General features: G+C 40.0%; 2 protein-coding genes and 1 long non-coding RNA gene across 6 annotated transcripts in view; 2 read left to right on the forward strand and 1 right to left on the reverse strand.

The window, feature by feature from the left end:
- INF2 (inverted formin 2) overlaps nt 1–2,151 on the forward strand; it is a 40,412-nt gene extending 38,261 nt beyond the window's left edge. For all 3 annotated transcript variants that reach the window (XM_014871864.2, XM_088166296.1, XM_088166297.1), the window contains one exon: nt 902–2,151. Coding sequence is in view for 1 of the 3 variants with exons in the window: in XM_088166297.1 (XP_088022423.1) it covers nt 902–927 (26 nt within the window). In the remaining 2 variants the exon portion in view is untranslated. The remainder of the gene's footprint in view (nt 1–901) is intronic.
- Nucleotides 1–25,597, reverse strand: part of LOC148223445 (uncharacterized) — a 31,929-nt gene extending 6,332 nt beyond the window's left edge. Inside the window, exons 1-4 of one of the 2 annotated variants that reach the window (XR_015804264.1) lie at nt 25,307–25,597; nt 25,155–25,219; nt 20,770–20,854; nt 10,488–10,680 (exon numbers count right to left, since the gene is read on the reverse strand). This is a non-coding gene — a long non-coding RNA (uncharacterized LOC148223445). The remainder of the gene's footprint in view (nt 1–10,487; nt 10,681–20,769; nt 20,855–25,154; nt 25,220–25,306) is intronic. The other variant, XR_015804263.1, reaches the window with a different exon arrangement.
- On the forward strand, nt 10,599–26,643 carry LOC148223446 (inverted formin-2-like). The gene is made up of 12 exons (XM_088166298.1): nt 10,599–11,088; nt 12,470–12,612; nt 13,097–13,158; nt 14,556–14,658; nt 15,328–15,413; nt 16,455–16,555; nt 18,164–18,234; nt 18,331–18,438; nt 19,036–19,106; nt 20,806–20,926; nt 21,373–21,537; nt 26,019–26,643. Exons 1-12 carry the CDS (start codon nt 10,602–10,604, stop codon nt 26,109–26,111), a joined length of 1,611 nt encoding a protein of 536 aa, XP_088022424.1. The 5' UTR covers nt 10,599–10,601; the 3' UTR covers nt 26,112–26,643.
- Nucleotides 26,644–27,606: the final 963 nt, after the last annotated feature.

Below are 27,606 nucleotides of genomic sequence, written 5' to 3' on the forward strand. Positions count from 1 at the left end.
TAAAGGTGACAGTAAAAGAGAGACTGTACAAGCACCTGAACTCAAGAGAGCTGCTCTTTGAGTTTGCCTGCCTTAGACCCTAGAGAATTCCCACAGACAAATGCAGCTCTCCTTTTCTTCCCTTCTGTATGTCACTTAGAATGGTTAGAGGAAAGAAAAGCCTTGAAAGCACAAGTCCATAAACAACTGGGCTTTAGCAATTTCTCTGCTCACAAATCAAATTAATTTGTTCCCTAGTAAATAAAAGAAAAACCAAACTGGGAATACAGACCAGCTCAGAGACCACAGTCTGGGGAGGAGGGAGGGAAAGGGCAGAAGGGCAGCTATGACATGCACATGGCAATGTGGCACATCAGCCTTCCCCTGCAAAGACATAGAAGGGATTGAGAGTCCAGGTTTTCCTTTAATTCTTGAGGGACAGATGCTTCACCTCCCCTTCTGCAGACCCAGAATAGTCTGTGGGCAGTTCTTAACTGGATTGTGAGAATGTCATCAGTCTAATGCTCATCCTCCTGCTAGGCCCTTGCCTTCATGTCTGCCTTTAGAAATGGTATTTGATTTAGTTATGGAGTGAGACAGGCTACAGTGTGCTGCCCCATCCTTCTGACAGTCCTGCTAAATCCCCTAGATTTAGTTAATTCAGCAATTTAATACCTAGAAGGATATATGGTATTGGACTAAACTTAAAGGCAAAGTTGCTCAAACTCTGGAACATCAGGATTGGTTCTGGAAACATGAAGGTTTTATTAAGTACATCAAACTACCTGTTTTTATGTTATCTGAGGAACAGATTAAACTGATTTCCCTAGTAGGACCTCAACTATTAGATACACATGCATGCAAAAACACACCACTTTTGTTCATAGTTGCAAATAATTTGCATTTCTCCCTCTTCCTGCAGGTGTCACAGCAAGGCAGAAGGTATGAGAGAACCTCTCAGGTGTCCCTGGAGTGCTGCCAGCTTCTGAGACTCCAGCTTCTGCATCAATGAAATGCCACCATGGACAGCTTCTGCCCCATGAAGACCCACAGCCTCTCTTCGTGCAGCCTTTCACTCCCCTCCCCAGGACCTAAAGAGCCTCCCCAGAGACTTTGGGCCCCTCAGCCTGTGCCTTGCACTGGGCACCTGTGGGGGCAGGGGATAGTTCTGTGCATAGTGGCAGTGAAAGGGTCAGACCTGCCATCCACTGTCCTGGAAGCCAAGTCTTTCAACCTGCTCTTAGGCCAAACTCCTCTTGAAATGACAGATGAGTGTGGCCCAAGAACAGACTGCGGGGTTTAGCCCTCGAAAAATTGTTAAAAACAGCAGTGCCTCAACTAAATTAAAGGTATAAATTAAGCAGTGGCTGTACCATCATGGGTGGAGGTGTGTAAAGTCCCTCTTCTCATTGCCCACTGATGACTTATATTGGACCAGGTCCAAGACCCAAGATTGGACAAATGTATTTTTACTCTCAATCACTTAAAGCAAGGGAAATTGGTTACATGGGAAAAAAAAGTGAAAATATGTATTTTAGTAAGCATATGGCCATATAAATAGTGTCTGGTTCCTACATGATGGTTATGTGCAATTAAGTTAAAGAGCATCAGTAGTTTTAAGTAGTCTTGTCACACACACTGATGCATCCATCAACTTTTGGAGAACCAGGGCCCTGGTTTCTCTTACTAAAGCAAAAAGAAGAGGTTCTTCAGAGTGCTCTATTGGAGACATTTTCAGCTTATCCCGTAGTAAATCTCTGGGTTTGATTTCCATTGTCAGCTGCTTGTACTCAAGAGTCTATGTCCAAGCTGCAGAACGTGTGGAATCATGTTACTTTGGCTTTAAAACTGGGACTGTGCAGTACTGTGTTTTCAAAATTCAGAGCTTTATTTCTCAAGTTTTGTAATAACACTGTATAATAATTCTGTACATAGCTGTCAATTTAAAATTATCTATGTTTGTTGAATCTGTGGTATGATATGTACTGAAACATAAATCCAGTGGAAGAGCTGGGTACATTTCAGAACTGTTCATTTATATGGTGACTCACTGTGGCTAAACTAATGTGCAGGCTAAAGCTTATTTTGCTTTGCTTAATAGGACTTGTAATGTCCTTGTAATACTGAAAACTTAGAAGTGAAACCAAGAATTAAATCACTGGTTTGTTTTAACCACGGCATCACTATGAGCATATTGAGAACTGGTCAACAGAAGCAGAGATGAGTTGAGAACAGACACAGGGGCAGGTTCAGTGCAGGATACACTGCAGAGTAGCACAGCCCTGTTGCAAAGGAAAGCCCATTCCTGCTGGCAGAAGCAGGGATACCCCCAGCATTCCCTGTACAGAACCATGTCACCAGGGTTTGATTTGCAGGACTGTCTTTATCACATCTACAGGTCTCCCCTTTTTTCCCCTTCTTTCCCAGTCTCAGACCACATCACCAAGCACTATTCTTTTGCTCCTCAATCTGCTGCTCTCAGATTAGACTCCAAGCTGCAAAAACCTGAGTATAAGACTGTTCTCCCAGCTCTGTGTTTCCAGAAGAGCCTGCAGCCCAGGCTAGCAGGGCACAGCCAGCCTACTGCTCACCACCGCACTGTTGGATCAATAGCAGCGACATCATTTGGAGATGCAGGACTAGGGAACAAACAGGTTTTCTGGGTGTTACCTAGTGAACCTTTCCTGTTGATGCCCCACTGACTGCTCACCTACAGCATGTATCCATTTCTCCATCTGGATCTTTCAGCTTCCCTCATTTCCACCCAGACAGCAGCTCATTTCTGCAGCCAGAGTTTTTATTACTCTGTGTGCTTACCTTGGCCTTTAAAGAGTGGGTTTTTGGCAGTATCTTTCCCCTGCTTTCAAGAGTTTACTAAGAAATGGGTTATTTTGAGCCACCAGAGGCTCTTTGTTCAATAGTCATCTGTAAATTATCTATTCAATCACATTCCAATCAGCAGACTCGAGCACAACATTTATAATTTATTGCTCCAGAGCAGCTCTGCTTCCATTACAGTGATTATTTAAGAAAAACAGAAGAAAAGAGTAAGAGCAGGTCAAAGACTGATATTCAACTGGGATGTGCAGTTTTGTTCCATTTATGAGCTTGAAATAAAGCTCACGATCCTGAAGATTTTTGAGTGGTTGAAAGACTAAATGAATTGTTGGTAAAAAGAATATCGTGGCCAGTTCAACAGAGATGTGGTCATTTAAGTCAGCCATGAGTACAGACCTCAAAATAGAATTCTTTTGGTGTACAACAGTAACTGCACATGGAGTCTGGTATGTAAACCAGGCTGTGACCACCACAAGCTTCTTGCTGCCAAATAAATGCATATTCTGTAAGCATTGGCTATATGATAAAATGAAAGTATGGGAGAAATCAGCAGAAGTCTTTTCCAAATATTTCACATAAAAAATCAGCTATGTTTAGTGAGATGAATTTTCAGGGTTAGTTTTTGGGGATTTTTTTATTTCAACACTGAAAATATTTCCACATTTAGAATAAAAGAAATACTTGGTGAGTTTCCTTTCTCTGGTGGGGATGGGGAAGACCTATGATTCATGATAATTCGTCCATCAAAGTCCTGTATTTTCCACATAGGATATAAAGCACCTAAGCATGTAATTGTCGTATATGCTTAGTTATAATTACCAATTGTTCTGCTCTTCTGCCAGCTCCCTCAGTACTCTGGGGTGGATCCCATCCAGCCCCATGGATTTGTGAGTGCCTAAGTGGCACAGGTCAGTGGCCATGTCCTCCTGGATTGTGGGAGAACCTATTCTGCTCTCTGTCCCTCTCTGCCAGCTCAGGGGGCTGGTTGCCCTGAGGATAACCAGTCTTACTGTTAAAGACTGAGGCAAAGAAGGCAGCCTTTTCCTCATCTGTGGTGATAATGTTCCCCTTCACATCCCATAAGGATGGAGATTTTCCTTGTCCCTCTTTGGTTGGCAGCATATTTATAAAACCACTTTTTATAATCTTTCACAGCAGTGGCCAGATTGAGTTCTAGCTGAACTTTTGCCTTCCTTGTTTTCTCTATACATGATATCTCACCATCCCTATAAATGTTCAAGAAACAACTTGAAACAACTTGATATGACACTTAGTGCTGTGGTTTAGTTGGCACTAGTTTGGTCAAAGCTTGGACCTGATGATCTCAGAGGTCCTTCTCCAACTAAAATGAGTCTATGAAAAGAAAGAGAGCTATAAATGAAGCTATATCTAGTTCATGAGCACCACCACAGCTTTGCACTGTACTTGAAGCATGGCTGAAATCTCAAAGCTATGCCAGTATGTTTTGGGCTGAGTATGTCATTTGGTCCTCATTCCATAAAGCCAAGGGAGCTGAGAAATACCTTCTGTTCCAGTTAGAAAGAGGCAGGATAAATCGAAATTTAAAAAAAATGCATAAGCCTGTTTCAGCAAAATTAACCAGTTTCCATTTGTCTAAATGTAAAGCCTGGATCTACAGCTTCATATTTCTGGTACACAGTGATCAACCAAGTACAACATGCAAGCTTACCAACGCTAAACATCAGCACTGCAGGAACCCTGGCTTGTTCTGTCTGCGTGGTAATAGCCACGGCAATGAAATATGGGTGAACATGACAGTCATGACGTTATGTTCACATAAGGTGTCTGAAAGCAAATAGAGTCATGAACCAACTCCATCAGAAACCACATTTTGTTTGGTCATCTCACAAACAAAACGGCAGGATATGATAAACAGCTTTCCCATGACTAGAAGTGTGACTACAGAGGGTTAAAAATGGGGCAGTGATAGTGATAGTGATAGGACCTCTCTAGATGTTTGCAGTTACTGCATGGTATCTATCTTGCAAAATTACCACATTATTTGCAGGATTTGCAACAGAAGTGACATCCACAGTAAAGAAAAATGTTCCAAATTCCTTAGTTCAGAGGAGGTACCAGACCGTAAATACCAGGGGAGAATTTGATCACTGCACGTTAATCAACATAGTCAGCTCTGTAGGTAACTCACCCCATCATCCATGCTGTGCTAGCACTTAATTCACATTAGGGACTCTCTAATGCTCTCTTTGCTGCAGCAAAAACAACTCCTGCAAGAGCTGTGTGTGACAATTCACACAGAGCCAGGTGTCGGTAGGAATTAGCAGGAGCCCTGTGCTTCCATAATGGAGATTTTATGCAGGCTCAGCTTGCATTACTCAAAGTCAGAAGACAAGAATCACTCCGTGGCAGTCAGCTCCTATCAAGTCAGTTTAGATACACTCCCAGCCTGTCAAAGTAAGTTTTTTCTAAGATCAGCAGTCTTTGCTGATGACACCTACATTATTTTGGTTATGGTTGGTTTGCCCTGCTCAGGGCATGCAGAACCTGATGTGTGTCTGGTATTTATGTGGCTTCATACAGCATAATCTGCTATAAGTTTAGTCATAAATCAGTGACAATTAAACACTAAATCCATCAGTCAGAATACATGAAGAAAGAGGAAAAACAGAGGTAGCACATGCACATGCAAAAAGGGTAACAGGTCTATGAAATCTCGTCCTGCAATCCTTTGAAACCCACAACTTGATTTTGGAATCAAAATTAAACCCTCAGTAGCACACAGTTTCCAGGACTCATCCTTTGAGACTAACAGGTTTTTCTATATACTTTGCCATGTTTTGTACCTCCATTTGTTCAGATTTTCACAGCTCAATTAGACAAAACCAGAGTAGTGATGATCATCCTCTGAAAAGGGATCTTGGACAAAACCATTTCCAGGGTCCTTTCCAACCAGTGTTTTTTATGATTCTCTGTTCAGCAAGAAGCAGATACAAGTATAAAAGACAGGAGTAATAGGAGTTCAGAAACCCTTTCAGGTCTGTGTGTTAATCCTCTTTGGTGAACCAGTGTTATACTCAGAAGAATATGCCCCAGAGATAGTGACTGCATTCACAATACCAGCAGTCTACAAACCCATCCTGAATCACAGACAAATGATTTGTTTATCTAAAATACCTCCTTAGAGAGACCCCAGGGAGAGCAGCACAAGAAGGAGGTTTTCTCCTTCTGAGTATTTCAACTGCTCTACCTTGTTAGAGGTCTAGAGGACAGAGAAGAGACCCTGCTCTCCACAAGGCATGTTCTGTGACACACACAGCTGCCTGCAAAGGTCTGCGTGCAAACTATTGCATAACAGCATGTAGATCAAATGAGAGCCAGCACAGCAATCTCTTCAAACCATGACCTATCTCAAACCTAGCAAATATCCAAAGATTAAAGCTATTATGTCCTGTCTTTAATCTCTTCAGCTATACAAGGCCCAATTGAAGCAACGGTTGACATTTCTTTCAATTTTGAAGAGTTCATCCCTATTCTCTACAAATTCCTCTGCTGATCCTACAACACATCTTCTCCCAGTCTCCTGCTTTTCACAGTCCGTCCCCATACTCTAAAAACACCTTTCCATGGTACCTTGAACCACCTCATCACTCTGCTGCAGGGCACAGAGACCAGCAAGTGATCTTAGCAGCAGTGTCTCCTAACATCTGCCACCCACAGCTGCTGCTGCTGGCCCAGGCTCCTTCTGCAGCAGATCCCAAGGTTCCTGCCTTACCACCAGCTGCCAAAAAGTGGAGCCAGTTCCCTTAGAGGAGTTTTTCATTAATTCCATCCCTAGGACAGAGTCCACAGGCATTAAGCACACACACTTCACAGCCACATTCCTGCCAGCAGCAGAGGCAGCTACAGAATGAAAAGTGAGTGCTTTCACTTTGTTTCCAACTTTTTCCAGCTGCTTTCAGATTCCAACAGCTTCCAGATTTTTGATACGAGGAAATGGATGCACAGCAGTAGCTGGATCTTAATGAGAGGTGAACTGCAAAGACTAAAGACTGGTTTTGACAGACGGAGCACTGAAGTGAAATGCCAGCAACTTGGGCTACTGAGATTACTCATTTTCTGCCACTGGCTTCCTAAGAGGCTGTGGGCAAGCACAGAACCTCTTAGGAACTGAAGCACAGAACTGTGCCTCAGTTTCCCCATCTCTAAACTGGGGGTAATGGCTTCCTTTGAAACACTTTGAACAATATTGATGAAAACTACCACAACAGAAATATTGTTACCAATTAGAAAAAAAAAATAATCTCTTTTTCTCTTTACTGTTTTCAGCCATACTAGAATCAAAAAAAAAAAAAGGAAGAGGGAAACTTGCAAGGAATTACTATTCCCCAAAGTCTTGTCTTACCCCAGGTTGCAGAAAAGCCTTGAAAACCCTCAGGAATCTGAAAAGTGTGAATCTTATAGTAAGAAGATTGCTTGTGCAAGAAAGGATTAAGATTTCTATTTTCTCCTTATTTTTATCCTTGTAAGAATCAAAATAATCAAGAATAAATTACATGAGTTGCAAAGTCAACAGTGAGGAATATTAACACCAATATTATCTTAATGCAAGTCAGTGCCTGAATCTGAAGCAAAGCAAGTGGAGCCCATTGGGAGCTAATGAACAACAGCTTTGTTCTAGTTAGGGAGCAGCTGTCTGCATAAACAAGTGACTAACCCTCTCCCCAGTCGGGTTATACATCCTGCTGCTCAACTCCAGCCATTTGGTAAGAACTACATCTTCATATCCTCAAAACTGTCTTATACTGCAGATATTGACACTGTGCTTACCTTGAATGTGTGTGGGGCACAGTTTTTAAACTACTTCCACCTCAAGAGAAACCTTTTAGATTATTTATAATACACAAGAGGAAATAACAGGTCTTCTGAAACATTCATTGAAATCCCTGTTTATAGTATAATAGTGACCAACAAATGAAATTCCCATTACAAAGAAAATCAAGTTTTACAAAATAAGGTAGTCTCATATTCAGTCCATTAGCAACACAAGCTGTGAAAAATTGGGAGTATTTACATGATCTAAATCACAGAGGTAAGATATTTTTTTAATCTGACTGACAATTCTAAACTATGCTGTCAAAATACATCTTCTCTTTCAAGGTTAATGAGAAGTGTGCCTATTTTCAGCATAGTCAGATAAAAAAGTGGAAATGAAAGCTTGTATTGTGGTGGTCCTCAAGCATCATCAGCTTTCCCCATAAAACACAAGCTGGAGTAGTAGAGCACTGAGAACAGCTTCACAGTTAATTGCAAGTTAACTGATTCAATAAGATTATCAGAATTGGGCTGATGTATTGAGTCAATCTCTGTTCCCTGCCCTGTCTAAGTGGTGGCAGTGCAAGTGCTTGTCTGGCTGCATTGAGATGTTTGTATATTTATGTATGTATTCACCGGGGACGGGAGGCTGCACTTTCTAAGGAGAAATTTCACAGAGATTTCTTTTTAAAATATACCCATAAGCTCATTTGAACATTATCAGCAATGTAAGTTACAGCTGCCTTGAAGTTATACCAAAGCTTTAATCTTTTTAAAAGCATGCATTTCTCTACATAGTCTCTAAAGTATAATCTTTGGAGATACATTATAATAAGCCTATTTATCATTCAAAGCATAGCTGTTTCTTGTATAGTACTACTTGTTAGTAGGATTTTTAAAAATAAGACTTTTCTTTACACAAACCCTGTAGCAATTTAGATGAGCACGCTGATTAAAAGAAAAAGAGCTTCCTAATTAATAGTCTTACTGATTCTCCCTATAGCTTAATTAAAATAAACAAGCAGCAGAATTTTACATGAGCATTTCTAATAAGATTTTTTTTTTAATCAGCTCATTTTATTCCTAATACTTTTAGCAGAAAGTGGCTTATTTCTCATTAGGCTTTCTCATTTCTCATTAGGCTTTTTCATAGGGCTGAATCCTTCACTTGTCCCGTTAGGGTAATTACAGACATATGTACAAGTTTACCACAAAAATTGTGAAGTCCTAAAGGGGATACATTAAGTCCTTTACTTAAAATAAATGTAAGCCTGCTTTACCTTTGGGGAAACTGCTAATTTGTGAAAAAAAATAGGGAAACCAACTACAAATTAATTCAAGTAAACTGCAAATATGGTTAATATTAATTTTCTATTATAGGCTTTACTTAGTTATTTTAACTGGTGCCATTTAGTATGTAAATCAAATGTTATTTACTGGCTGATTTAACATTTAATGTTCATAATGTAAGACAGTATTACTAAATTAAGACTAAAAAAGTCAAAATGTTATTGCTTTCTTTTGCCTTAGATGCATTGGTTCACAATTTTATTGGGGCTGTAAGAGCTGGAGACTTAATGAGTCTCATCAGCAGTTCATCATCACTATCAACTGCCGGGTTTCAAAGACAAATAGTTCCAGATTATAGGAGATGCTTTACAGGTATACTGTGGGCTAGAAATGCATAAATTGCAGGTTTTAATACAGCTCCCTTAATGAGTTTTTTCTGTTTTAGTAAATCTCCAAAATTGCTGCATCCAGAGGAAAATGGTAATTCATAAGTATTAACTTAGCTCTTTGAGAATAAAAATGTGGTGTATATACCAAAAAAATCTCTCATGCTGCACAGGAAATGAAAGTTCCCACCTAGTTAAAACTGCTGATGCTCTTAATGTGTGTTTTGTTCAAGAGTAGGATGACAGGGAGCTTTGTTTCTGCCTACATGTAGTCCCTAAAAATGCTGCACCTACCATGTCATTTCTGGAGCATTGATAGTTTGCTCACTGCTCCCCTTTTAGCACATGCTGCTTCTGCCATTTTTAATGGTCATTGCTGTAGAAATTATAAAGAGAGAAATCACATAGCAGCTCCAGCTACTGAGATTAGGTGTCCCAGGACACTGCTCATCCACAAGAAATGCAACTGTTTGCAAAAGAAAGGTTCGCTCAGTCGAACAAACAAAGCCAAGTCTTGAGCCATCAAATGCTCTACTAACTTTGGTAGGACTGTCTCCACGTTTAAAACTGGGCATACATACAAGAGAGGGACTTCTGTAGTCTTTGGCAAGAAACTCTGGGAGAAACTGTGTAATCTCAAGACAAATAAAAAGATTTTTCCTAGATTAAAATTTGGTTTAAGGGCAAAATAGGAAAGATAATCTTATTAATTTAAATGCTTACCAGTCATTTCCTTGTGTAGCCACAAATACCTAAGCAGCACACCCTAAATCTTCCTCCTCCTCAGCTGTAGCTTGTTTACTTTATTAGGCTATTTTGAGAGTTTCTCTTTAAATCCTTTGCACCCTTCTGCACTTAAGGTGAATTGTGGCAAGGTGGTTTTTCAGGGTGTTTTTTCAGTGACTGTGTCCTGACTGATGTCCCCTCCATAGAGTAACTGCAGTAAGTTCTGTAGGAGGCATCTCTTTACCTTTTTGTTCATCCCACTGACCGGCTGATCAGCACAGGGGAAAAAACAACCAGGTAGGGGTTTACTATGCTGAGAGGATTTGCTCTTTTTTCATGTATTTTAATAAGAATGTAGAAGGATTAAAAAAAGTCAAAAATGAGCCTTATGGCCAGAAGGACTGCCTTGCTCCTGACTTGAAACTGCTAGGAACTGTTACTTGTAAAGTAGTTAGAAATGTTCCTATTGCTTACCTTAATGTGAAGGTCACTGTTATTTCTGTGTCTCTGTAGGAATTATGAGTAGAGAGCAGTCATGAGGAACTTTGCTAATCCATGCACCTCCTCGTTGTCTTGTAGAGCAGGAAAATGGGACCAGGACAAGCCATGGAGAATCTGCTATCAAGCATGCACTGTTCAAATCATCAGAAAACAGTGTCTAGAAGATCTGTTCCAAAGGTGAACAAAAGCATTCAAGTTAATATGGACTTGGAAGAGGAGAAACCCAGTGCAAACCTGAGCCTTTCTCCAACAACTGGCCCTTCTGGGAAGTCAGAGCATTGTCCAGGGAACATATCACCTTCCCAAAAAGATGTTTTCTCTTGCTCCCAAGAACAGCCTGTCATGCCAGCTTTGCTGCCTGCTCCTCCACCCTTACCTCCTGGGTGCAAGGTGCCTCTTCCCCCTGTTTCCATGCCTGGCATAAATGCCCCATCACTCCCATCTCAGCCATGTAGCAATCCTGGGTGCACTCATCCTACCTGTGCATGTGGGGAGCAGCCCCACACTAGGAAGACCCCAAAGCTGAGGATGAAGGTGCTCCACTGGCAGAAGCTCCCCTCTGACGTGGTGAGACGTACGTGCTTGTTTCTAACACTGGGCTGATGGGTTCATGCACTTTGCAGCCAAAGGAAAGAACTGATGGTGGGGGACTAAACCTTCACTCATAAGTCAGGTCACACATGTGGGCCCATTGCTTGCTCTCAATCATAATCACAAAATAAGTATGGAAAGGCAGTCCTCTGCCAATTACTGGAGGAAATAGTAGTTTGGGAGTAGCTCTGAGCTGAAGCTCTGTGGCTGCTGAAGTTACCTTCTCTTAACCTCTCAATCTCTATTTGTTACTTGTTTAAGGGGTGTTGTGAGTCTGCACTGATTAAGGTTTGGAAAAAACTCTGTGTGGAGTGGAAAGATCCTTTGAGTGGTCATGTTCTGTAGTTCTTCTTAATGAACTGCTGGCACATTACCAGTGAGTGCAGTCTCAGCTGAAGCTTTTGATTTGTTTTTTGTATTCTTGTACAGCCAGAAGATGCATCAGCCAAGATCTGAGGCTGAACACTCTTGTCAGTAGGGCTGGGGAATGTGTACCCTCAGGGTAGCCCCCAACTTCATTTCACACTGACCTCAGGCACATGATTTGTGTGGTGTTTCACACACACACAAAAAATAACCCTAAGTGTCTGTGGTTACCATGTACTAAAGGAGCTTAAAAGTCTTGTTCAACTTCCAGCAACGAGGCTGGAAACACATCTCTAGTTTTGCTGCATTTTTTAATATTCGGTTCACACAACACAGATTTCAGTTGTTCTTCCTTGCCTATCTCCAAGACAAGGGGACATCGGGGGCAAAAACTTGCTGCTGTGATAAAATATATAAACACAGATGTAAAAAAACTGAGCCACAGACTGCCAGAAACACAAACTGAGATTCATCCCCAATGCATTCAGTGTCACCATTGCAATCTCTCCTAAAGCAAAAGGAGGTGAGATCATGTCTTAAAGGTTTCCATGTTGTACAAGTTCATGTTTTGAAGTTCTATTTGTTATTTGGATAGGTCCTGGTGATTCTGACAATAATGTTGTGCTTGGGAGTTTTTATCTCTTGCAAAAAGAGATGTTTACCTAATTGGATGCAGCATCCCCTGTTTTGGTACCACAATCCTCCAAAGTGTAGCTGGTCAGAAATTGTAAAAACAGTTTGGAGCAGTCCATTAAGTTCATCTGCTGCCTTCAGCTCAGTGAATTGAACGTGGCAGTAGTCTTCCAGATTTAATTAGGCTTCAAACCTTTGGATGCTCTCTGTGGGAGCTGTCACTCTTAAATAATTCACATTTGTCCAGGGCTAATGAGCATCATATTTCATTCATCCTCGAAAGTGTTTTTTCTTTTACAAATCACACTGCCTTGAAAGTGCTCCTCAACCTCTGTGGTCCATCTTGAACTTTTATTCTCTTCCAGAAAGCAGCTCCATATGGGCTGTGAGGCCGAGCAGCAGCAAGGAGCCTGTGGAACCTGACTATGCAAGCTTGGAGCTTCTCTTCTCTGTCCCATCAATGACACCAACAGAGAAAACAGGGCCAAAAAGAAAGAAAACAAAAGAGGTACTTGGACTGCCCATTTTTTGTAGAAAATGGCAAATTCTTGGAAGTGAAAAGCTTATTCATTCTTTATCATCGTCAATCATTTATAATAAGAAAGTTTGAAATGTTTTGAGATCCTCTGCCTGAGCCTGCCTTAAAGAAAAACTCAAGGGAGGTTTGGAATGAAACAAGTTGAAGTAGCTCTGCTGAGGGATAGGTGTTCATTTGAGACAGGGAGGACATGGGAATTTCAATATTAATTCTTATTAACTGGAATAAACAAATCAATTTCCTTCTTTAGGCCTTTGCCTCTTTCTAAAATAGATCTAATAGCCTGTATTGTTGTCAATTACTTGGGGTTTGATCAATTAAGATTATTGGTAATATTATTATCAAAAAAGAATGAATCTCGCCCAATAAACAGACAAAAGCTCTAGAAAATCTGTTAAAGCCAAGGCAAATGTATTTCTAGCTGACTGTTTTGTGTTTTTTTTCCTTTTTACAGATCACATTCATAGGTCCAAAGAAAAGCCTCCTTCTGAGTATATTTCTGAAGCAATTTAAGTGGTAAGATTTGGAGAATAACATCTGAATTACTGATTTGATGTATCTATGTGTTTATTCAGATATTAAAGGAAATTAAATTAGCAGAAATACTTTGCAAGTACTATTTTTCTTTAACAAGAAGTCAACTTTTTTCCCTTTCATTTTTTTTAATAATGAGAGGTGACAATCTCTTTCCAGACAACTAAATCATTTTTCAAACTCATATTTAATCTAGAATGGACTACTGATTCCTAAAGAGACAGTGTTCATAAATAACAGTACAATTATGTAGAAATATATTTTTCTTTGGTATTATTGTCATAAATATCAAATTCTGACAAGAACTGTTAGTGAAGATTATTGAATGGAAGTTTGAAGTCACTTCATTGCTTTTAAAGAGGCTTCTCCAGGGGTCCAGATCCAAAATTATCCATAGTTTTTATGTGCAGTTTTCCTATAAATAGGAAACAGTTTGAATAATTAAACAAATGGAAATTTACCAAGTCACAGTCCTCACGGAGGGGTGGTGGAGGAAAGGAATTTGTACTAGTCTTTGGGAAAATATCTTTACACTTAGATTCCCTGAAACTATGGCAGGAGGATGATGGATGTTCTGCTTGCTCTCTGCCCTTTGTGTCATGGCCCATGTTAAAAGGGTTTCAAGAAGAAGCTCAGCCAAGAAGTCCCTTCTCACCAAAAATAGATCAGAATCAGTCCAAGGGATGTTTTTCATTATTATTATTCTTTTTCCATGACAAACTGCTTCTCAGTGGGGGAGAATGGTGCATGGCCTAATGGAGATGCTATTTCCTCTCCCTGCATGGTTCCCTGGGCAGTGGCTGAGCTCTCCTGAGAGCAGCTGGGGACTATGGGGTCAAAGAGCTGAGCCCACTGCACCTGAGAGGGATGAGGCTGCTCTGGAGCCCAGTGCTGCCTCTGTTAGTGCTGGTGGCCAAGGGAGCCCAGCTCTCCAGAGCCCAAACCACAGCAATCTGGAATCATTTCGAGCACATGCTGCCTGCCATGTGTTTCAGGCGAGGATTTGAGTTAAAACCTTCTGGGAGCCACTGGTTTTATCCTACTCTTTGCTGCAAATGGTGAAGGAATTCAAATGTAAATACCTTCTCAGAGACACTGGACACACAAGGTAAAAACAGAGCTTTGGGGTTTGTTGTGTAAATATGACCAAAGGCAAAAAGCACGCCTAAATTACAAGGAATATTGCTTTAGGCTTAAAAGAAAAATCTTTACATTTTCATATCTCCACTGTACTTTTGAGGACTAAGATCCAAACTGTAAAGGGAGGCAAGTATAGTACGAATTACTTCAGCTGCTCCTGGACTGCCAGCAGAGGGATTGAGGTCTTTTTTGCCATGTTACTCCCCCAGTGCTCCACAGCATTTCTCTCCTTCTTGCAGCTCCAATGAAGAGATTGCTGCCATGGTTCAGAGAGGGGATAGATCCAAGTTGGATGCTGAGATACTGAGACAGCTGCTTAAACTGCTGCCTGAAGATCAGGAGGTATCTATTAATGTGTCATTCTGGTGGAGTTCAGTGTGTTGTGTGCTCAGCTCCAAACATGCACTGCTAAAGCAAGAGGCTATGCCTGGATCCCACATCCTTCTGCTGCATCGAGGTCAATGACATTCCTAGGCAGAGTCGTGGCAAGTCCATCCCAGAAAAAATCTGGCCTCTCCACACCAGGGCTGAGCAAGAGCATTTGGGAGACTCAAGACAGATGTAGACAAAGTGCTGCTCTCTATCCTGTTATTTTAATTAGGTGGATGAAGCATGTTAGGATTTGTGGACTTAGGTGAATAGAGAGCCTTTCAGAGCAAGTTTCAAAAAGGAGGAAAGGAAAGGACCCATCTTTTTAAAGGGGTTTCTGAGTGTCTGTGCATTATAGCTTGCTGAATCCCTACCTACAGATCAGGAAATCATCCTAGGAGATGCTGTACAAAGGCAAAAGACCTTCCAGTCAAAACAAAACCCTTGCAAAGCCCTTGCAAACCAGTTCATACATAGAATTTATTGTTCATCTGCTTTAGTCCCATTGCCTGTGCACACAGTAAGTTCAGAAAAGCTGGTTTCATGCCTGTAAGAAGAATATGGCACCAGAAATGTTTGTGTGGGTTATTTTCCCTGTTAAATTAAATTGTGTGGTTGTTTTGCTCTCTTATTCCCTGTTAGATAAATAGCCTGAAATCTTGCAAAGAAGAAAAATCACAGCTGGCAAATGCAGACCAGTTTTATCTCCATCTTTTGGAAATTCCCAGGTAAGCAAAATCTTCCTTGTCTCTTTCCATGAGTGTGAGTCTTACAAGACTTGTCCATAAAAATTAAGGCCTCTCTTTCTTGTGCTAGAGGGATGTTCCTGACATCCAGTCTTCAGGATAAGTCATCTGACTTCTATTTGTAGAGCTCGTATGAGAATTTTTTTCCTTCCCAAAAGCCAGAGAGACTTTCAGACACCTTTGGCAAACTATAGTTAAAATAACCTTGGTATGAAAAAACCCTTGACTGTTGAACAGCTATTCCTGTGTGGCGTGAAGCTGCAGACTGAATCCTGTCACCAGGCTGCTGATTCACTCCACCCCTGGGCTACAGATTCCAGTTCACCCACTGGAGAGCCCACAAATCCATGAGTGAATCACAGCAGTGCCTGTGCTTTCGCCACCTCCCCGGTTTTTAACAAGTCAAATGAGGTGCACACAGAGAACTCTTTCTGCTGTTCACAGAAACATGGTGATATGTTATAATTAATAGCAATAGCCTTCCATAAATCTGATCAGTTGCCATGCCACAGCCAGAGACACTTTTTTGAAAATGTGGTCGTGAACATGTGGCTTTTAATTTTCTCAAACTTCTAGCTAGATTTAAAAGTACTTTAGAAAATGTTTTCCTTCTACAGCATTAATCCGTGATGAAGCATAAATGTCATTAAAGTACATCACTGCCAAAATGTTTCAAATTTCTCTTTGTGAAGTTAAAAAGAACTAAAATCTTGGCTAGTGTTGCCCAGGAATTGTAAAAAATTATGGCCTCATTATGCAAGGTAGTCACTGCCAGATGTTAGTCCAGCATTGCTTTCTGAAAGAGATGATAATTGTTTCTAGGACATCTTTGGAAATATCTGTGTTTGATTTATTAATAATCCAGTTCTCATGTCAGAGCATTAAAGGGACCATAAGAATGTTGGTACTGCGCTTTGCCTAAAATGGATGATGCTCTTGCTGAACACAAGTCAATTAATCAGGCCTGTGGGGTTTGTTTTTTGTGGTGTTTGTTGTGGTTTTTTTCCACTAATTTTTTTTTAGCTACCAGTTGCGGATTGAATGTATGCTGATTTGTGAGGAAACAAAAATTCTGCTAGAGTGTCTATGGCCAAAAGCACAAGCTATCAGGACAGCCTGTGAAAGTAAGTACATCAATGCTGCACCAGTGCCCAGGCTCAGCCACTTTCTTCTACTTGATTAGCATCAGTGGTAGCCTATGCTATAATCTAATCAAAATTAACCTTTTAATTGCTCATTTTGAAGTGAACATCAAAATGATTCTGCAAATTCCTGCTCCTAGAATACATTCTGAAGAATTGCAGTTTGTGCTGTTCTGCTCTGAAGCAGTAGTTCTGCAGAGAAAGAAGGAAATTTCCTTTATCAGAGAATCACAGAATGGTTTGGGTTGGAAGGGGCCTTAAAGATGATCCTGTTCCAACCTTCTTGCCATGGGCAAGAACACCTTTCACTAGACCAGGTTGCTCAGAGCCCTACACAACCTGGCCTTGAACACTTCAGGGTTCACAGAATAATTTAGGTTGGAAAAGATCTCTAAGATCACTGGGTCCAACCTTTGACCCATCAACACCTTATCAACTAGACCTTTGCACTAAGTTCCAAGTTGTTTCTTGAACACCTCCAGGAATGGTGACTCTGCCTCCCTGGGCAATTCATTCCAATTCTTAACGACTCTTTCTGTGAATAAATTCCTCCTGATGTTCAACCTGAGGTACAGCTTGGGTTGTGTCCTCTCATCCTGTCACTGGAAGAAGAGGCTGAACTCCCTCTGACTACAGCCTTCCGGGGACTTGTAGATAGCAGCAAGGTCTCTCCTGAGATGGAGATGTCAGTGCCAGATCCTGTATGAACACAGGTTACATTTTTGTGTGCAGTGGAGATTTTTGTCCTTAACTCTGTGGTGGAGCAGGATACTGTGACACCAGAATCTGATTTGGCTGCCAGAAAAGGGAATCCCAGATGATGATCACCAATATTTCAGGAGACCACTCCACCCAAAATTAGCCCTGGTTTTAGTTTTAAGTTGTTTCTTTATTGAAGGTGCTCTTGCATTCTAGCTTCAGTTCAATGATTTTAGAGAGTCATTGATCTCCTGTTAAACATTTAAACAGCAAACTTTTATATTTACACACAAAACAGGAATATACCTGGATGTCTGATGTCAGTGCTATGGCTACTCTTTATTGGGGTGCAATCAACAACTCTCTGCAGTCTCACCCTGACATCCCTGTTCCCCCTCCATCTCATAGTGAGGGTCAGTGTTTCTGTTCTGCCAAAAACTTTATTCTTACCCCAGACTCCCAGGCTAAAATGTGCATCCTTTGATTATCGCTCTCACTAACAATGATAATGAGGCACAAAGCCCTTTGCTTTTCTTAACTAGAATAATATGTGCTGGGAATGAGGGCTATAGACTTTCACAAGTTTATACACTTTCTTGTATGTGGTTCTCCTTCATAAGGCAGCTGCAGAGTTGACACATGCATACTTCAAACTTAATGGAACAAGTAGTTTTCCATCTACTTATATAGAAGAGATCACAACAGAAAGTTATTCATTCCACTTCCATTCAACTGATTTATTTCTGTACTGGTATTTTTCCAAATCTGTAACAATGGCTTGACATAATCTTGGATGAAAATTTTGTTACCATCACTGTCAAACCTAAGAAAAATCTTATTTCAGATAATTTAATTTAATGTATTGAAAATGTCTCTCTTCTTATTCTGTAGCAATTCTTACTAGTCACCGACTGCCAGTTTTCTGCCAATTGATTCTTAAAGTTGGAAACTTTCTGAACTATGTAAGTAAAATTATTTCTTTACTTGTTCTTAAAGATAACAGAAAATAATGCAAGACTTGAAAACTGAAGGAATGAACTTTTTTCTATATCTTCTAGGGGCGTCACACTGGAGATGCTGGAGGTTTTAAAATTAGTGCCTTGCTCAAACTAACAGAAACAAGAGCAAACCAAAACAACATTACTTTGCTTCACCATATTTTGGAGGTACAACAAAACTGAAAAATTAATCCTGTGTGAATTATTCTCAAATATTAATTCCCCAGAAGCTAAGGGGCTTTTACCTCAGTAAAACCCCACTATAAGTACCCAGAGGATGAGCCTCTGTGCTGGAAATACCATGAAAACTTTTCCACAGCACTCTGCACAGATGAGATCACATCCATATACAGTAATATTTAGAGAGGTAACACTAGGTTTCCTTCCTCAAGTTCACTTGACATGTCTGCTTGCTGTTTTCTTTCTCTTTTTCAACTGCTCTCTTGTGTTGACACATATCCCAAATGCATCTGTCAAATGAAATTTATTTTTGTAGTATGAAGGCAAAATCTCAGGTCAGCCTGTGCATTGTGGCAGCCCATGGGATGTAAGCCTGAGCACTTAAAATTAGTCTTTTCCTTTCTTTTTAACTCTCTGTGGATGCCAACTTGAGAAAAAGAATGAACAAGACTAAATTTATCCCTACATTTATAAGAAGCAAAACTGAAATGTTAATTTTTCAGTCCTGATATCGTCCAGCTGAAAAACTTTCATATTCTTTGACAGACTGTATAAGATAACCGTTTTTTTTCTCTTCAATTTTAGGAGGTTGAAAAAAACCACACAGATCTCCTGCAGCTTCCTAGAGATCTTGACTTTGTTTCCAAGGCAGCGGGGTAGGACATTGTTGTTTGTTTTTGTCATGTATGAATTGCCAACCTCTTTAAAGCTAACAAGGAGCTGAGTCATTTTTATGGTGTTGTAATAAGGTCACAGGATTTCTCTGCTGTGGGAGAGTGTTCCCTTCAACACCAAACAGTGCTGAGATTTATAATTCAACCTGGTTTAGACTTTTAGGTTGGGCTCACTGATTTTTCTTTCTGTGGAACCAGTACTACTTTAGAAGAAAACTGTGTAGGTAGTGATTTTCCCTCATTTTCAAGGACCCAATTCTTCTTCCACATATTGCAGTAGAAACCTATCTTCCCTGAAGTTTCTCAGTCGGTTCAGTAAGTGTTTGGACAATATTTTTGGGGCACACAGTGTGATTCTTGGGGATGGCGCTGTGCAGGGCCAGGAGTTGGACTTGATGATCCTGGTGGGTCCCTTCCAATTCAGCACATTGTGTGATCTTTAGGTGAAAGCCCATCTGGAGGCACAGAGCTTATGTAAGGAGGGAATGATTGGGGTGATTTACTAGCAAATGGGGACCTCAGGACTCCCAGAGCTGACTATCAGCATGTGTTTCTACCATATGTGGGTAAAAAGAAAAAACCTGTTTCTGGAGGCTTTTGACTTTCTCCCATGTGCCTGAAAGTCTCATGAGTCTAATGCCAGCTCTTTCTCTTTAGCTCACAGGAATCACATCTATTCAATTACACCAATCAGGATCCACATTTGTAGCACCAGGATTAACAGGAACCTTGTAGTGATTTAGATTTCCGTGTAACTCAAAGAATGGAGTAACTTTGAAATCTGTAGATGGATTGATGTTTATTATGTAGCTGCTAAATAGTTTTTTGAAAATATTTTAATTCCATAATGAAACAGTAAGACACTATGGTTTTTGTGAGTTATCTTTGCAGAAGTTAATCTGAGTGTTGTTTTCAACCGTGAATTTCTTTTTGGATTGTGTCATAATAGAAATACTTTTCTCGACTGAAACTAGATCTTGACGGCCAATGATATAAATTCACTCTTTGTAAAAAGTAATTGCCCTCTACTTTAGTCAAACTCTCAAACTTACAAAATTGATTTGCTGATCAACCTGTGGAGAACTGTGCATGGTGCAAATCCTGCAAGGGACTCTCCTAATGCTGCTCACACCTGGATGCACCGTGAAGCACCAAGCCAGGTTGTGCTGATTCAGTAAATTTTGTCTGGCCCAGAGAGCAGTTCAGAACGACACAAGATGCTGGTTTGGCAGTGGCTGTGTTTGGATCTCCACACAAGCTAAAGTAACACAGAGAGGAGATACAATTTTGGACTATAAATAGATTGGGGAAAAAAAGCAAGGAGGGAAAAGAACCAGCTAAATAAGGACAGTATCGGCACAGGGGAGATGAGCTTGTGTTGCATATGAATAGCATAGGCTGGAAATTTTTTGGAGTTTTTTGAATATTAGGACAGTGAGGTTCTTCCACAGTCCATCCCGGGAGGTAGTGAGGGCAAAAGCACAGAGTCTTTCTTAGATGAGGGTTTGCACACATGAAAAGGAATTTATATAGAAAAGAAGTACTTGCAAAAGCAGGGTCTGGGCTGGACATTAATTCAATGTTCATTTGCAGAGATGATAATGTTAATAATAACCTTTTAAGTTAATGCAAACAAAAGACTTACCCCTTCAATGTACTGTCCCTTTTGTGGACCTTTCAGGATCCACATTGACGTCATGCAGGCTGAGGCAGGTGCCAATTTGAAGAAGCTGTTGGAAATAGAGAAACGTTTATTTTTGTCAACAGATGATTTAAAAATTCAGCATGGAAAATCTGTGCAAGTAGGTAATGTGAGTGTGATATGTTTCCCACCTTTCTTCCTAAACACACTCTTCTTAAAGGTACTGTGATTGAGGTCACAACTGGACATAAAGCCCGCTGGGAGAAGGGTCATTACTACACTCCCACTGTGCCCTGATGGAAAGAGTATCCCAGATTGTCCTACGTTTCTGTGATGTGGTATTGGGATATGGAAACAGCTGAGGACCAGACAGATTTTTCTGTGGATAAAAAAAGGAAAGCCCTAAAAATGAAATGTAGGCTGCAACTATAGATGTGTACAGTGCAGCACAGAAACATGTTTTGTCTTACTGTGCTTTGTGGGGAAAAAAGTGGATAGATTTGCAATATGCTTCCCCCCCCACATATTTCCTAACATCCTAACTTTTCATCTTCTCAGAACAGGTCTCTTTAATATGCATAAATTGTATTACAAAATGTGTCTCAGGGCAGCCTCAATGCTTCGAAGGACCTGCAGAAGGAATTTGCCAGTATTGAAAAGAAGAAGGAAGAACTTGCTGATTATCTGTGTGAAGACCGAAAAAAATTCTCTTTGGAGGATGTATTCAGCACAATGAAAAGCTTCAGAGAGATCTTCCTCAAGACCTTACAGGTAGTTTGCTCTTGTGACTCTTTAGAAATAGGTTGAGAACTTTATTTTATTTTAAATCAAGCTATAATTTCTGGTTTTTTCTACTCTAAGCTGGGCTACCTAACCCTGGTTGCAGAAGTAAATGAAAGTAAATTTATGTTCTTTCAAACTTCAGCAGAAAATGAGTATATGGGCAAATATAAAACTTGTGGCTTTTTTTTGTTTATGGGACTTGGTTTTGTTGATTGGTTGGGTTGTTGTTTTTTTTGGGGGGGAGGTGTTCCTGTGGAGAATGGTTCGAGTAATTTTTTCCCACTGAAAATTATTAACCAGACCTCAAAGTAATAGGACCTTTGTGGCATGTGAAAGAATGAACAACCTGACATGCTTTACAGATTTGCTGATAGACAACAGGTAGATTTTCCAATAGGCAAAGGCTCATTGGAAGATGTGTTTATGTGTTAGTTTTTCATCGTATTAGATAGCTCCAAAGAGTGTTTTGTGTTCCAAAAAACCCTTCCAAATCTTTCAATGCATTATATTTCTTAACTTACAGGACTTTACTCCTTGCAATAAGGAGTAAGAGAACAGCAACTTCACCGTAAAAGTTGTGTAGAGCACCTTCCAATTAGTAAACTCTCTAGTAAACCTCCATTTCACTTCCCTTACTAAACACTTCACACCTGGACTAATGTACTTCCTTTAGGGTTTTCTTAATGCCAGGTGAGAGTGGCTGGGTATTCATACATATTTTAACAGCAAGAACCACCCACTCCTGCACTGACTCCAGGAGAGCCCCAGCCTGGATAAATCTTCTGTAGAGAGAACCATCTGCATGACAAGAAGAACTGCAAGAATACAGACAGCTCTGCTGCCAAGAGAGACTGGAGGAGTGCTTCAGGGCAGATCATAGATTCAAATGAAAACAATGAAGTTTCTGAGGAAGTGATAGAAGATGAAAGACGAAAAATATATCCTCCACTGTTCCTACAACCTGCTTCTCCAGTGAAGCACTGAGCTGAAATTTTCCAAGCAATGCAGCCACCCAGGCTCTGAAATGATGATACTGCCACAGACAGTCTGGAAGATTAACCCTATAAAACACAGATGTTTTGGCAATATGCTTGATCCTTAAAGTTCCTAAAACTCTAGGCATGAAGGAAAGAATTAAGAGAGTCCAGAACATAATGGCTCATCATTTGTAGAAAGCTATACTGGAAACTTACTGTGAAGGGTAATTTCAGGAACCAGAGTTCTTTCAAGAAACAGTCCCAGTAAAGGTTATGTAGTGTCCTAGTATAACTACAGGGGATTCAAACTATATTTCTGGGTGCTTCTTGCTCATAGCCAGGTCAGAGCGACTAGAAAAGCTTCTTTTTATATCCCATAATGTAAACTCCTTTTCATCTTATTTTGAGTTCCATTTCTCAGCAGCATCTCACCTCAAAGGTACCACAACTGTTAGCCATGTTGTCTGCACCTCTCCTTCTCTGCAGACCTAGAATTAATCTCCTCTTCTTCTTGCCTTGCTGTCTTACTGTCACCACAGTAAAGATACTATTTCTACTTGAAACAGCAACATATTGAAAAGCTGAAGGTTTTAATTTTTAAAGCATCTTTTTGTTCTGTGATTTTGATTTTTACACTAGAATCAGCCACAGGCATCATCTCTTCCAAGTGCCATTTATTTTAAGCTTTAATGCTAAGGTGTAACTTTTATTTTGGGATGAGTCTTGTGTGTAAAGCAGGTCTCTTAGCACTGCCAAAATTGTTAGTGCTATCTTTCCATTCCCACATCAAATAAGAAGGGAAATAGTTTTGATAAATAGTGGTTCTTCATGTCTCTTAAGCTGATCTACAGAGATTTAGGGTTTGTTACTTTGTTCAAACAAAATCTTTCTCCCTTCCCTGAGGGTTCTTCCTGATCTCTTATCCTTCAGGTAACACAAATTGAGTTACACAAATGGAATTACTTTAATAAGACTGCCATCTTTCTCTCCATCTACCTGGAGGGAAATAACCCAAATCAACAAAGCCTTTCCAAATACCTAAATGGTATCCAAAACTGACATGGTGAAAGGAAGCAAGGGAGCTGGTTTGTCACCCAGGGCTGATGACTGTTTCACCACTTCTCAAAAAATAAAATAAGCAGATGGCAGGAGGAAGGAGACAGGGAGAAAATAGCTTCTCAGCTCAAAGACAAAAAAATCAGAATTGGAGTTTTGCTGAGAACTGAGTGGTAAAATTGTGGGGAAAAGAATCACTGTGTGATTATAGGGGATTTTGGGAAACATTTGATTTCCCTTAGCATTTGCAGCTGTTCATAGAAGGGAGCTCCTAGCAAAGAGATGGTCTAATCTCAGGAAAAGGAGAAGAAAAGTTCCACAAAATCTGCTCTAGGAAGTATTCAATTGATGACAGAGGTTATACAGACAGCTCTGCACAGGGATAGTTCCTCTGTGTACTCCCCTAGGACAACCAAGCTGGAGCAGCTGCTCCTCAGTAGGGTGCATACGGTGCTGGAACAGGATGTGCTTTAGATAGCGTGGGGATAAACAGTTGTCCTGGAGCATCTTTTAATTCAAAAATCAAGCAAGTATCTAGCATTCCACAAAGCGCAAATCCAAAGTGACACCCTCTTTCACTGAATCTCATCCCTGCAGCTGCCTTCACTAATCCAGGAAGGTGGAGAAGGGACTGTGAGTATTCATTCCTCTGCCCTACTACCACTGTACCTTTTTGGGCTTTCTTGTGTTAAGAGACATTGTTAACATAACAATTCAATATAAACACACTTGTTTGGGGGTTTTTACAATTCTTCTGAAGAAAAATTTGGTTCAGGCTTGCTCAATTGATAAATTTATTCCTAATGTGTTTTAGCTCGTTCTCACTACTGTGGGTGCTGTTCAGTTAGCAGAACAACATATTGCTGAATTTACTTCCTTTATTTCTTATGGCATATTACATAGAGACATTCTTCCAGAGCCCACAAGTCTCCCAACAGCTATAGCATAGAATAGTATCTCAAAGATGCTAGGCTAAGATGCAGCAGGAATTTATCAGGAAAGCACATAGGAGGCATATACTGATGGAAGGCTTTTAGCCTCTCCATAAGACTTCACCACCTGTACCCCATTCTTTCTGAAGCACCCTCTATTTGGGGCAAATGTATCTTTTTCTTTCTCTCTCAAGAGTACATGGATTTTTTTCTTTTCAAGCCACCCAGTGACAGTTCCCATAACCTTGAGCCCCTAATGCTCCTATATTTCAAATAGACTACCTCTGTTAATGCTCACAAGTTTTCTGTATTTGTTTCAAAGTTCCTTTGGACCAAAGGATACTAGACTTCTACTTTCTATAAAGGCTGGTTCTATGAGCTTGTGCTCATTTTATGAGATTTGTTCAGCTCATCTTATGGAAATAGTGGCAGATAATCCATAGCAATTAAACTGATTTATCAGTATCATGGGAAATTGTATTTCCTGCTTCAAAATCTCTGCAAAGGAGACACATGTTTCGTCAAAAATCTCATCTGCATCAAATCATCAACATTTTCCTAGATGTTATTAGGTTTTGTCATATGACACAGCAGCCTATTAACTACTGATCTACCTGCAATGTATAGATTAACTACTCACTGGTTGCAATCAAAAGCAGGCAAGCTTCCAGGTGGGATGGCAATGTTCTGGTGAGAAGTGCCGCTCTGGAACAAGGAATGCAGAAGCATTTAAGAAAATTGCTTTTATCATCTTTATGTTATACTACAGTTATCTCAGTTCTTCAGAATTACCTTCTCCCACTGTTGTGCTACTTGTCAAAAGCCAGAAATACTCTTCCACTGAGTAATAGTCTTCTTTTGCTAGCAGTAATCATTCTAATCCTTTTTCTTCTTCCATTAATGATATTATTCTGGTACCAGCAGCTCTGTGGAAACCAGAATCCTGCCTATCTACATAAATCCCAACAGGATTTATGCCATTCTGGCAACTGTGTGAGTGGTACCAACAAACATCCAGCCTGGACTCTGGCCCTGAACTGTAGTGCAGAAATACTACTGGCAAATTTAATGAGAGCCTGAAGAAAAACTGTGAATTGCTGTTTAGCACAGCTGAACAGTTCCTGAAAATTCTGGTAGAAATCCCTGAATACAAACAAGGTTGCTATGGGATAAATCTCTAGAATGCTAATTAAGTTAAACTAATGTTCTGTTTTGTGGACAAAGGGACTAATTAAGAAGAATGCATTTCAGTCCGTAGTTGAAAGTTGCAGTTAAAGCTGATGAAATAGTTTGCTGGTAACATCATCACATGGAGAAGGCCAAAGGGATTGATCAGGAAGCTCTGTTCTGCTATTTACCCTCCAACTCCAGCAGCTGAGAGTTTTAAGTGAGCACAGGGCATGTTCAGAATACCTACTCATTGCAAACTGAGAGTTTCTTAACAAGCTTTTCTTTCAGAAACTCTTATTTACTTTTTTTAATTTGTTATTCTGTCTGAATGCAGGAAAATCAAGAAAGGAAGGAGCAAGCTGCAAAATCTGAGAAAAGGAAGAAACAGTTTAAAGGAGAAGATGCAAAGAGGCTAAAGGGAGAGTAGTACATTTAACAATTAATTCCCTTTCTATTAGCCAATCTTTTGTTAATTAGAAGGAATTTATCTGTTAACTCTGGCTGATCTGATATAATGACAGTGACTTAGCCATGGATGATGTAGTTGTCAAACAAATGCATAGTAAGACATCAATTACCAATTTTCAAGTGCAAGTGAATGCTTGGAAGAAATCATGATAGGGATGTTAGAAAAAAATACCACTCCAATGAGCACGTTTCTCCTACTTTGCTCAGAGGTGGAGGATATCCTGCTATTGTTCTGAAGAGTTGTTGGGAGACTTTTAGGGTTATAGAAAGCTGCACACACTTGAACTTCATGCAGCACAGAAGGCAAGTTGTGTCCAGTGTTATTGATTTTTCTTATCAGAGATCTGGTTCCTTAAAGGAGTTAGGTCTGTGCTTAAAGAAGTGTCTGTGCTGCTTGATGCAGAAAAGCACTTGCTGTGCTGGGCTTCCCTGGGTGTGAAGTATGTCTAGTGCTAATATTGGTATGTGTATATTTTAATTTTTTATCTTGGGAAATACTTGGCATCCACTTTTATTGAAGATTTCTGCCAATAACATTTGGTTGCAATTAACAAGCCATTAGTAAATCTAAGTGGAGTGCATGTAAATTTTACACTAGATGCTCAACCCTTGGAAGACTGGTTTTTCTGGTGTCTAAATAGATGGCCTCCTTTTAGCTTTTCTTTCATAGTTATTCACTTTTAGAAATACATTTTTAAAATACATAAAATCCCTTGAAAACTGATCAAAACAAAGTTCTCTTGTCTTGTCAAGTCCAATATTGTCTTGTCAAGTTCTACCACAAATATGTTTTGCATACTTTTCAAACATACTTAATATAAAGCTGCAAATTAAAACAAAAAAAAGAAAAAAAACTTCTTATAAATACAAAAAAGTAACCTAGTATATGATAAAATAAAACATTTATCAGCTATAAGAATTAAGGGTGTGCTTCAACCCTGTAAAGAAAAGGAGCACCAAACCAGAAGAGCCTTCTGTATTTCCAGGAGATAGTTTAGGTGGAGCTGGCATTATATTTCTTCCTTTGTGAGAAGGTGGGTTTAATTCATGGGAGGTATAAACTGAACATGAAAGAGCATTTAGAGTCTGAATTATTTTTCAGTACTGATTTTAGAGAACTGTGCATAGCAGTGGTGACAAAGACAACAAGGAACTTTGAAAATCTATTTTAATCTCAATCACGGTATGGTGACAAAAATAACAGAGGGTACCAGATCTGGCACAGCAGGATGCTGAAGCTCATCCTAACATTCTTAATTCTCTGTAAAACTGGGGTTTGGGTTTTTCTAGTCATATAATCAGCAAGTTAAGTAATTATTTTCTGAAGAAGGAATGAAAATTCATCAGATTTACTATCAGCCTGTGCTTGCAGGATTGTCAAGGCCTGGTTCACAAAGAATGAAGTAACCCTTCAACTTTGCAGGTATCTCCCTTGATGCCAGTGACACAGCACA

Source organism: Sturnus vulgaris, chromosome 6 (genome assembly GCF_052056855.1).
Source record: "Sturnus vulgaris isolate bStuVul1 chromosome 6, bStuVul1.hap1, whole genome shotgun sequence".
Classification (NCBI taxonomy): domain Eukaryota; kingdom Metazoa; phylum Chordata; class Aves; order Passeriformes; family Sturnidae; genus Sturnus; species Sturnus vulgaris.

Bases quoted from the DNA above. Each gene is read 5' to 3' on its own strand.
- LOC148223446 (XM_088166298.1), top strand. From the start codon at position 10,602: ATGGGACCAGGACAAGCCATGGAGAATCTGCTATCAAGCATGCACTGT. The intron at 12,613-13,096 runs GTACTTGGACTG...TCCTTTTTACAG, and splicing joins AAAGAAAGAAAACAAAAGAG to ATCACATTCATAGGTCCAAA. The intron at 20,927-21,372 runs GTAGGTAATGTG...AATGTGTCTCAG, and splicing joins AGCATGGAAAATCTGTGCAA to GGCAGCCTCAATGCTTCGAA.